Raw genomic sequence first — 10,775 nt, forward strand, 5'->3', positions numbered from 1 at the left:
CCTACATTACAACATACTACAAAAATAGCAACCAAACTTTTGTTAAAATGTACTATGAAATCAAATAGTAAATACACTTAACCATTGAATGACTAAAACAAGATCTTGACACAAATTGTAGAATCAGTAATCCAATGTGTTAAGTTGATTGAATCTTCAGATAAATTAAAATAGGAACCTTCAGTTAATCGTAAAAGTTGGGGTTTAGAAATGACAAAATAATATCAAGGGGTGAAATATGAAAAGTAAAATAAGTGATGGGGTACTTACAGCGAACCAAAACATTTTATTGGTGGCGTGTTTTTGCGTAATTATATAAAACGCACGACGAAATTAAATTAAATTAATATATATATAAAAAAAAAAAAAAGGGAAAAAACGGAGTCTTGTGAAATTGGTGGTGGTGTTGAGTAGCGTCGTCTCGTCGTACTTAGCCAGATCTGTGCGTCGCTGAGGTCTCTCATTTGAGTCAGCAACAAGACGAAGAAGAAGAAGAAGAAGAAGAAGAAGAAGCTATTCATAAACTCCACCATACGTAAGTCTTTTGAATCTCCATCTTCTTCTCTTAATGCTTTTGATCTTCGTCTCTTGTTCCGATTGAGTTTTTAGATTCTCGAGAATGAATCCTTTCACACTTCTCTTTTCGTTGAATTTAATGCTGATTTCGACGATTTTGCGATTCACCGGGAACGATTCAGTTCTCCGATTCCAGATCTATCTACCTTTGCACGATTTGTTGAAATCCGAAAGAAAGAGAGAGAGAGAGAGATGAATTTCATAAGTCTTAGAGTTTTTGGATTCACTCACTAGCCGAGATTATTTGTGCGAAACACTTGTAGAGATCGTAGCTAGGTTTACTTTCTTCATTTCTTGGAGTTGTGTGGGTCTTATAAGTAAGATTTCTGAGATTTCGTGAGAAATGTTATGTTTTCATGTTCTTGGAGACTCTTCTTTGGTTTTGCTTATAATGTTTGTGTACAAGTTGAAGCTAGTTATGTGATAATGGGGCTCATTGCAATGTTATAAGCTGACAATTTCTTTGCATTAGTTGGGTAGGTTAGTTGCAGAGGTTTAATAGATGTGGTTGAGAACATGGCATTGATTGTTTGAGAGAATGTAATGTGACGGTATTGTGTTTTTACTCATTTCTAGGTTTTCAAGAATCACGATGGATGGAAGCGGTGGTGACAGTGGTTCGTTGGCTACACCTGTGCAAAAGAAGGCACATGAAGCATGGAGGGTTTACCAATACTATCTGGACAAGACTACACCTCATTCAACTTACAGGTGGATCGGAACACTTGTTGTCTTTCTTATCTACTGTTTGAGGGTTTTCTCTATTCAGGGCTTCTACATCATCTCCTATGGTCTCGGAATCTACCTCCTGAATCTGCTTATCGGATTCTTGTCGCCTCTTGTTGACCCTGAGCTCGAGGTCTCTGATGGAGCTACTCTGCCTACTCGAGGTTCTGATGAGTTCAAGCCATTTATCCGCCGTCTGCCTGAGTTCAAATTCTGGTAACTACTCTATTGCCTGTTTCTTAACTGGTTATGCAAATCAATACGTGTGGTGGGATTATATTTATTGCATATCATGTTCTTCTTGATAAGTAAGACATCAAAATCTTTTAGCATTCTGGCACTTCATTATATGCCATTTTCTAACCAAGTGTGCTGCTAATGCACTGAGCATTCACTGTGTCATAATCATGTTGTGACGCCATTGCAGTTAGATGTAATTGCTCAGTTTTTGTCACTCTAATACCTTCCTGAATTATACATCTAGGAAGAAAACACATTGTCTTTTTCAACAACTGCACATGTAAAGTACACAGTAGCTTCTTTTTGTGACTGATATTATTGAATCTGTGACAGGTACTCCATGACTAAGGCATTCTGCATAGCCTTTCTCATGACGTTCTTCTCGGTCTTTGACGTTCCTGTCTTCTGGCCCATATTGCTTTGCTACTGGATTGTTCTCTTTGTCCTCACTATGAGACGCCAGATCGCCCACATGATTAAGCACAAGTACATTCCTTTCAGCATTGGAAAACAGGTAACCGTTTTTCACAACTTTGATTTCGTTTTCTCTTTATCCTGTAAAGAATTTAACATTCATAGTTACAGAGTTTGAGGTTAGTTGCTAATTCATTGATCTGTGCTGCAGAAATATAGCGGGCGGAGATCTTCTGCGAGCAGCGGTGGGGGCTCTCGTGCCGATTGATTTAGACTGTCAGCCACATTTTCTGCAGAAGAAAGGGGGGAAAAAAGATGGGTTTCAAATTGCCAGTATGGTTAAGCAGAGCTACGTGGACGAAGGAAACAAAGAAAACCAAAAAAGGGTGATTAGTTTTTAATATGTTGCAGGAACATTTGTTCTTTTTGTTTGTTCCCTTTAATCCCAAAGTACCTCTTCTGTATATATGATTCATTCTTTCTTTTTCCCTTATTAAAACCTTTCATTTGTCTCTTTGTTTATTTGATAATCTCTTGAATTTAGTCATTTACAAAAAGCTAAATTTTGGTCTAGTTCATACCAAAATTATCATGGGACGGATTTAAAGTCCATTTGGTGGTTATGGAAATTCATTTACAAAGAGTTCTTTATCCATATTGTTTAAGTAAATTATACATATACAATACTTCACACAATTGTACAAGCGATATTTATAAAGGATTTGTACAAGGAAGAAAACATAAATCAAATGATGGAATTAATAAATTTATTTATTTTGGGTTAGATTTGGGAGCAACTTTGAAGTGAGAAGGCGCAGGTCGGAGCCAGTCTTTGCCACCGATAAAGTCCTTGCTCAAGAAGACGGTTGCTTCGTCGTCCGATAATTGTTTCGACCATTTCACCCTTTGGGTCCTGTCTGCTCCGGGACCATAACATTTGTATTCACCATAATATACAGTACTGAACATAATTATTAAAGAACAATATTAGTATACATTACAGTCAAAAATATTCATAAGAATTACAAAAGGTTACTTTTGTTTCGTTGAGTCTCCCCATTGGTTCCATCCCTGAGGTGCGACGACGTTGGAGAAGTAGGAATAAGCAAAGACAACCCTAGAGTAAGCTCCCCATGGTCTTCCCAAAAACGTGGAACCTGATCCGGTTATCTTGCATCCCAAGAATGTAAACCCTGATTTCTCCGTTGCCGACGTTCTCATTTGTGCCGTTATCGACCCATTATTAGGCGACAACGAGTGCAAATGACACTTCTACACATGAGGACAGAGAGAAATTAATTCATGAGAGTAGAAAATATGATTAAAATATGGGATATATATATTGTATAATTATTATGTACATGCATGGTATGTATTTTAATTAATTGTGAACATGAGTTAGTATATAGTTAGTACTTACTTCATAGAGAGAAGAAGCGCTTCCACAGATGAAATCGGTGGCTCCTTCAATATAGCAGTTCTTGAAGTAATGGTTTCCATTGTCGTCAAGGAGAGTGTCTTGGTATGACGTTATCACGCATCCGTAGAATGCTGCTTTATCCGCGGCCACGCGCAGCGCAACCGCTCGTCCGGCCGTCCCAAACTTATTCTACTTCCATCAAAACAAAACACGTCACTATTAGTCTCTTGTAGTTTCGCTTATAGATGAATTACGTATTTTATATATGATCTTTTGGTCTCTATTGTTTGTTTGCGCTTACAATACTTTTACACGTGCGTACACTTTTTGTGTATATGAATCCACTAATATTTGAGCATAGTAAGAGAGATATTTTAAGTGGAAACGAAAATGGAACATGAAAAACCCTATCAATAAAATTAAAACCAAACGTATAATATTGAAATTGGAAAATAATAAAATATGCATATATATATATATATATATGATGAAGATTAACCTGAATAGTGAGAAATCGGCATACGAAATCGGATGCGAAGATTGTGAGAGTGGGTGATTCCAAAATGTCTTCACCATCGTTCCATATGAGAAAGGTGTTGGAAGCTCGTGTTCCACTCAATGTTATGTATGGTTTATCGGCAGGAATCACCACTTTTTCTCTGTTTTCAATTATATCGCCAATTAGCATTATACCTATACGTAAGCACCAAATCTAAACAAGCATAGACATTTGTAACTATTTATCAATAATATGTATCATATCATATATGTTTCACAAATGAATTCATAAATATTATAATTAATAGTAGGTCGAAGCCGAGTGCCCTATCCACAAACATATAACTTAGGAAGAATTATGAACAGTTTAACTTTTTACATAAAATTTAAGAGGACAGTATTTTTAAATAAAAAATAATAACCCTAAACAACAATTCTGAATACTAAACCTTAAGGTTTAAAAATCTAAACCCTGATCATACGTCTTAAACCTTAACCCTTAAGAATTAAATATATAAAATCTAACAACATAGTTTATTTTTAGTCGTACCGGTAAATTCCAGGCTTGACCCATATGTAATAGAGTTGGGAGTTGTTTAGATTGGGAGGGATAGATTCAATTGCTTCTTGAATCTTATTGAAGTCTCCTTTGCCCGATTGATCAACCCTTATTAGAATAGCAGTAGAAAAATCAATGGAAGACGACGAAGAAGAAGCCATGGATGAAGATATGATTGTAGAGAGAATGAAAATATTGGTGATTATTATGATATGATTATAGTTAGCAATTGAACGTTCGGAGTTTGTTTTATAAAGAGCCATCTTGGAATAACCCATGTGAGGTTTCACGTCTTGGCGATTGTGCAGAGGACAAAAAAAAACAAATACAAAATAGAAATCAAGAATGAAAATTGAAAACTATTCAATTCAATTCGTGAAGCAAGAATGTGAGAATTAGAAATTTAATTTGGAAAAGTTTGGTTTACACATAAAGGAGACTTTTTATATACATACCAATGGGTTGACTAACTAAAAGTCTAGATGACGTGGTGGGATTGGCCAGCGGCCGAATTCTTATGATCGAAGCTGAAAGATTGCTTTTTTAGTTGCCAAGAGATTTTTATATTATCAGATTCAAACTTTCAAGTTTCAACTCTTAAGACACAAATTCTATACACACTAGATCGTATTATGGTATATTCTATCTAAGTTGAAACCTAATCTACTCTCATAAACTTGAATAAACCGGATTTTCTTGTCATTTACAATGTCTATAGTGACCAGTTCGACAATGGTGGACTGAAGTTCGATCTTTAAACTTGACCCACAAATTAATCCTCAGTCCATTTGAATAAACCACTTGGTTACAACTTACACGTTTTGTTCAAATACAAAAGTTCTTATCATTAATGAGTTGATTTATCTACATACATACGTATTAACGTATATGTCTATTTTATACTTTTGCTGATAATTAAATTTAAACATGTGCTATAAGTAACGTCGGTGTTACTGTTAATATGTAATTGATTACCAGATCTTTTAAAACTTAAGTAACTAACTAGCTAGATAATACTTGAGATATACTTTACGTGTTAGGTTGGCGGCTTGCATGCTTCTTGCATTAACCTTTAACGGAGACGAGTTTGGCCTTTGACCTTAATCATACACAAAGCATACAACCTTTAAACCTCCCTTTCAACAATTTTTACAAAGAATTAGAGTTAAATCTGAAAGAAAACTTTTAAAAAGTTAAAACGCGTTGATATATAAATTGATTTTGTAATAGATGATTAAATGTGGACGATGAAAAGAAAACCTTTCGTTTAAGTTAAATCTTTCTGCTAAATTAGTTATCATAGTATCATACCATGAGTAAGTTTTGACGTGTAAAACCCAATTTTTCTTCTTGCATTATTCTGTTACGTACGAAGTGGTAAAGTGAAGACCTTCGACGAAAAAGTTAAATCCATATTTTGAAACGAAATGTCACCTACTAATTACAACGTTGGTAACAAACTCTGAGATTTGTTTTCATAAATTTCACGTCTTTGTTATAGTCTCAGAACACAAGAATATATACATATATATATATATATATATGTATATATTAGAAAAGAAAAATAATGGATGGAAACTAGTTTCGAAAAAATACCTTAGGAAAAAAAAAATGTGTATTGTGGCTAAGTTACTTGGTGTCTTGTAAATTATATGATACGTGGTCTTTAAGCAAATTGTCTCATGTCACTGCTTGAAAAGATACTGAAAGGTCGTCTCGGTGTTGTATTCCAAACTCCAAAATTATACAGTACTAAATAAGAAATTGATTTATAAGTTTTAAAACCAACAATTTATGACTATACTAAGCTGTTAAATTTTATGGTTATTTTGGAGAGTTAGCATATCTTTTGTTGGGGTACGTACTCGGACCACGTAAAGATCCCATGCAATGAAATTTATATATTCTTATTAAAATTCTAAATCCTCACATAAAGCATACAATTAATCTTCTCTATGGGACTAAGTTTTAAACCTAACTTTTCAAGAATTTTTACAAAGAATTAATTAAAGTGAAAACTAAGAACTTTTAAAAAGATATATAAAAACGTGTTTCTATGTATAAATTGATTTTGTGGTAGATGAGTAGATATATCATGTGTACTACGAAAATAAAACCTTGGCACCAAATCTCTCTACTAAATTACTCATAAAAATGAGTGAGTTTTGACGTGTGAATGCATTTTTGTTGTAACAACTCTCTATACAAAGAGGTAAACAAGTTTTCACCTTTTACAAATATCCAAATATTTTGACGCGGTATTCATTTATAAATTGACGAACAAAAAACATAAGAGGAAATAAAATCTGTCAGTTTGATGGTTGACGTCCAATAATCTCCATACTACTAATTGATCAGCTAACGTTATACGCAATTGTTTAACGTGTTTTGAGACTCAACAAGTCATCAGCTCTGATCCTTTTCTATAAATTTGGTGTGTTATCATCCCTCATCAGTCTCATAACACAAACAAAATATCATAAGCTTAGCTAGAGAAAAACAAGAAGAAGAAGAAAAAATGGAGGTCGAAAGTAGTTTGGCCAAGAAGATAGAAACAAGGCCCCAAGTGTTACTCGTTACCAACGACTACGACTTGAGAACACCTAACGAATGCCGTGGGTTATTCCGCTCTATAAATCAAGAGGAGGAACCTCTGTTGTCGTCTGGTCAAAAACATATCAGCAGCTTCACTCAAGGAACAAAAGGAGGATTTGTTACTGCTTCTCCACCCGTCCGAGGTTTGATCTGTTTTCATGAAGTAAAAGAAGATCTCTATAGATTTGCGATTTTCAATCCGGCTACGAAAACTTGTCGGGCTTTAGCAAGAATCCAAGCGGATAAAAAAACGTTGGAAACTCATTTCGGATACGATGAAATAAATGATGCATTCAAGTTGCTATGTATAAAGTCCAAACTCGAAAATTTATGGGACCTAACATATGAGGTTTTGACGGTGGGACGGCCGGGTGAAGAAGAATCTTGGAGAAGAATCGAATGCAAAGTTCCTCATACTTCGGTTAGTCATCATGGAGTATTTGACGACAGAGGAACTTTGTACTACCTAGCTCAATGCAAGTATGATGATACTCACACCAAGAATGATATAATGAGCTTCAACTTCAGCTCTGAAGAATTTACACCCATTCCATCACCTGACGGAGTCGATCTGATCAATATAGGTAATTGGAGACTTGTCAATTACGACAAGAAAATTGTGTTGGTGGACGACAAAAATGGTTTCGCTTATGAGCCAAACGGCGATGTGTACTTTGATATTTGGCCGGTTTTCGAAGAACGACGACGCATACTGATTCGTAACTGGAGAGACTACGCTAGAGGTCCTGCTAATGAACTATGTGACTACTATCGCTTCCGAGGTACCACAAGAAGAGGCGAGCTTGTTTTCTCACCAACTAAGGTTACGACAGAGGGGTCAGTCACTGTGATCTTTTACAATACGAGTACGCAAACATTTAGAAAATCCGTGGTTCAACTTTTGGGTCCAGGTCATGAGAACCGTTACGTTGATACATTCTTGGATTATGTCCATAGTCCTCTGCCTGTCGTCTGAAGAACAAGCTAGCTAGCGTTGGTCCATTCATTGGGATTAAATATTTCTCCAAGTACTAGCTAGCCATACTAGTAATTATTAAGCTTACTTTTATTGGGATTTGTTTAGTTTTCATTTCTATTGTCCGTAATTAATCTTTATTTATGCTATATAATAATGTTGTGGGATTGGTCGTAAACTATTAGCAATCAAAAAGAGATCTAAAATGCGTACTTATGAATTGTTTAAAAAGTAAGAAACAAAAATGTGTATGATTAAAAAGGTCAAAGGCCAAATATATATTGAAAAACTGTAGTGGGCAATAACCAAACAAAATTGTGTATGATTAAGGTCACAGGCCAAATATATATTGAAAACTGTAATGGGCAAAAAAAACCAAAACTAAAGGCCCAAAATATAAACCACTTCTATAGAAAATTATAGATGGACTCAATACTTCTCTTTATTTACATATTTACTCACAATAGTTTTGTCAATCACAAATGCTCCTCCATCTTTTTTTTTGACAATCAAACCCCATGGTCTATATATATATATTAAGATATACATGTCTATATTGCAACTACAAGAAAGAATACAAAAGAAACAATGCACGTAATACTTTCTAGAGCGTGTCACTGTAACACGAAGAAACCAAAGTAGAACACGACACGCACGATTGGTAAATGGTAAACGAAACATTGTCCAAAAGTCAACGAATTTTTGTTTACTAATTGAATTTATATGCTTTGATCGCATAATAAGTCTTGAATTAGTTTGTATGCATATGAATATGGTATGATGAATTCTCATGTTCTTTAACATCAGCATTGTAACATTCCTACCTAGTCACATGACGTAAGGGTTTTGGTCTAATTATATGGATTATTAATGACTTTCATTCAATTAAAGTATTAATTACTTCTGGAAAGCCGCCGACATAGAACTGGTGGGCACACGATGCGTCAAAAAGCAACAAAACTCCAAAACCAAAACCAAAATATAAAGAAGACTCTCTAAATCCGCCAAAGACCATAAGGAGACCTAAACCCATTAATCGAAATCTCGATATCTTTTACAAAGTTTGAGTCTTTATTTTTTTTGTTTGGTCGGAAAAATGGATGCTTTGCCGGAGGATGAAGAGTACACTTACAGGGAAGTGATGTTGCCGTCGTTGATTCCGATGGTGCCCGAGCCGGAGTTAGAGAGAGAGAGCGGAGAGAGGAGAAGAGGCAGAGATGTGATCGTATCCGTTGATCATGGTCCCAATAGCAAACACGCCTTTGATTGGGCTCTTGTTCATTTCTGTCGTCTCGCCGATACTCTTCACCTTGTTCACGCCGTCTCAAGTTCGTCTCTCTCTCTTTATCTTGTGGTCAACAATGTGAATCGTTGATAGTTCGATTTCATGTTGATTTTGCTATTCCAGATCTGAAAAATCGGAGATTTGATCCAACTCTGTTTTTTTTTTTCTTCGTAGGTGTTAAGAACGATGTTGTGTATGAGACGAGCCAAGCCCTGCTGGAGAAACTTGCTGTTGAGGCGTTTCAAGTTGCCATGGTAACTGCTTAACCTTTTTTTGCTTTGCCTAATAATATTTGGAGAAGTGAAACTGTTTCTTGATTGCTAAGTTAGGGTCTGAGAATTACAATTCAATGTATTAGGATTGTTATAGAAACAATATATAAAGTTGGAGTTTAGAATCAAAATGGTACGAGTCCTATGTTGTTGCTGTGTAGCTTAGTGTTGTCGCATTTTGCTATCAAGTCCCTAGATAACAAAATCTCTGGTGCGGTGTTGCTTGACGACATTGTCATATATTGACTTGGCTTGGTACTGGTTTGTTATGTTTTAGGTGAAGTGTGTGGCTCGTGTTATTGAAGGCGATGCTGGTAAAGTAATTTGCAAGGAAGCAGAGAGACTTAAGCCTGCGGCTGTGATTATGGGTACACGAGGCCGGAGCTTAGTAAGAAGGTTAGATATATATAAAGTACAAATACTAGTTATATGATCTATGTCTTTGAATCTTTAGTTTCTTGATTACATGATTCTCTTTTGTAATTCTTCTGCAGCGTGCTACAAGGAAGCGTTAGCGAGTATTGTTTCCACAATTGCAAATCCGCTCCCGTCATTATTGTTCCTGGGACAGGTACATTAATATATCTTTCAATCCATCAACGTAACATCCGAGTGAATCGTTCTCGTATGATATAACTATATAACCTTATGTTGTATAAAGCAGAAGCTGGAGATGAGTCGATTGTAGACTGGAAACGATCAGGGGATCTAAAAGACTAAAACCATAAAGATGATCGTACAAGTATTTCCTCCAAGACTGTTTTGTTTTCCATCTTTCAGTGTATGTTGCAGTCTTTGGTTCATTTGTATGTTGTTTTTGGTTCTTCTTATGTGTGTGTGTGGGTTTTGTAGTTTCAAGTTTTGTGTATTAAAACTTTTGCTCAGGAATGAGATTATTGTATGTAACTTGTAACTGGTGTGTGATGTGTTTTAAGTAAACGAAGCTTCTTTAACGTTTTTTTTTTTTTTTTTTTTTTCGTCTTAGCAACGAAGAAAGAACACTTGGTGTGCGTCTTCTAATATAAATTATTACTAGGTAATAATCCGAATTTTTGTTTGAAATATTATATTTGTAAATATGTTTATTTAGTATAACATTTATAATACAAATTTATAATGGTTTAAATTCATCTAGTTTATGAAAGTTTAAAATAGTAACGTTTCACAACAAATTTTAGATTGACATGATAGCAGAACTAGATAGAATGTGAACC

At 35.2% G+C, this 10,775-nt stretch overlaps 3 protein-coding genes and 1 pseudogene across 3 annotated transcripts; 3 read left to right on the forward strand and 1 right to left on the reverse strand.

Moving 5' to 3' along the window:
- Nucleotides 1-294: 294 nt before the first annotated feature.
- Nucleotides 295-2,478, forward strand: LOC104713611 (protein RER1B). The gene is made up of 4 exons (XM_010430781.3): nt 295-535; nt 1,153-1,518; nt 1,876-2,056; nt 2,168-2,478. The coding sequence occupies exons 2-4, from the start codon at nt 1,169-1,171 to the stop codon at nt 2,222-2,224; spliced, it is 588 nt and encodes a 195-aa protein (XP_010429083.1). The 5' UTR covers nt 295-535; nt 1,153-1,168; the 3' UTR covers nt 2,225-2,478.
- Nucleotides 2,479-2,550: 72 nt separating this feature from the next.
- Nucleotides 2,551-4,853, reverse strand: LOC104713612 (putative pectinesterase 11). Its single transcript, XM_010430782.3, has 5 exons — nt 4,425-4,853; nt 3,876-4,035; nt 3,377-3,565; nt 2,993-3,228; nt 2,551-2,917 (listed from the first exon to the last, which is right to left on the reverse strand). Exons 1-5 carry the CDS (start codon nt 4,709-4,711, stop codon nt 2,728-2,730), a joined length of 1,062 nt encoding a protein of 353 aa, XP_010429084.2. The 5' UTR covers nt 4,712-4,853; the 3' UTR covers nt 2,551-2,727.
- A 2,098-nt stretch (nt 4,854-6,951) lies between these two features.
- Nucleotides 6,952-8,004, forward strand: LOC104715887 (putative F-box protein At1g76830 pseudogene; annotated as a pseudogene).
- Nucleotides 8,005-8,909: 905 nt separating this feature from the next.
- On the forward strand, nt 8,910-10,514 carry LOC104713613 (universal stress protein PHOS32). The gene is made up of 5 exons (XM_010430783.3): nt 8,910-9,332; nt 9,464-9,543; nt 9,839-9,957; nt 10,056-10,132; nt 10,226-10,514. Exons 1-5 carry the CDS (start codon nt 9,101-9,103, stop codon nt 10,279-10,281), a joined length of 564 nt encoding a protein of 187 aa, XP_010429085.1. The 5' UTR covers nt 8,910-9,100; the 3' UTR covers nt 10,282-10,514.
- The last annotated feature ends 261 nt before the right edge of the window (nt 10,515-10,775 follow it).

Source organism: Camelina sativa, chromosome 9 (genome assembly GCF_030686135.1).
Source record: "Camelina sativa cultivar CO46 ecotype springtype chromosome 9, ASM3068613v1".
NCBI lineage: Eukaryota > Viridiplantae > Streptophyta > Magnoliopsida > Brassicales > Brassicaceae > Camelina > Camelina sativa.

Coding starts and splice junctions, on each gene's coding strand:
- LOC104713612 (XM_010430782.3), bottom strand. CDS start 4,711: ATGGGTTATTCCAAGATGGCTCTTTATAAAACAAACTCCGAACGTTCA. Junction 3,566..3,875: donor GCCGATTTCTCACTATTCAG/GTTAATCTTCAT, acceptor TGATGGAAGTAG/AATAAGTTTGGGACGGCCGG. Junction 3,229..3,376: donor GCGCTTCTTCTCTCTATGAA/GTAAGTACTAAC, acceptor CCTCATGTGTAG/AAGTGTCATTTGCACTCGTT.
- LOC104713613 (XM_010430783.3), top strand. CDS start 9,101: ATGGATGCTTTGCCGGAGGATGAAGAGTACACTTACAGGGAAGTGATG. Junction 9,333..9,463: donor CCTTGTTCACGCCGTCTCAA/GTTCGTCTCTCT, acceptor TTTTCTTCGTAG/GTGTTAAGAACGATGTTGTG. Junction 9,958..10,055: donor GGCCGGAGCTTAGTAAGAAG/GTTAGATATATA, acceptor ATTCTTCTGCAG/CGTGCTACAAGGAAGCGTTA.
- LOC104713611 (XM_010430781.3), top strand. CDS start 1,169: ATGGATGGAAGCGGTGGTGACAGTGGTTCGTTGGCTACACCTGTGCAA. Junction 1,519..1,875: donor CTGCCTGAGTTCAAATTCTG/GTAACTACTCTA, acceptor AATCTGTGACAG/GTACTCCATGACTAAGGCAT. Junction 2,057..2,167: donor CTTTCAGCATTGGAAAACAG/GTAACCGTTTTT, acceptor TCTGTGCTGCAG/AAATATAGCGGGCGGAGATC.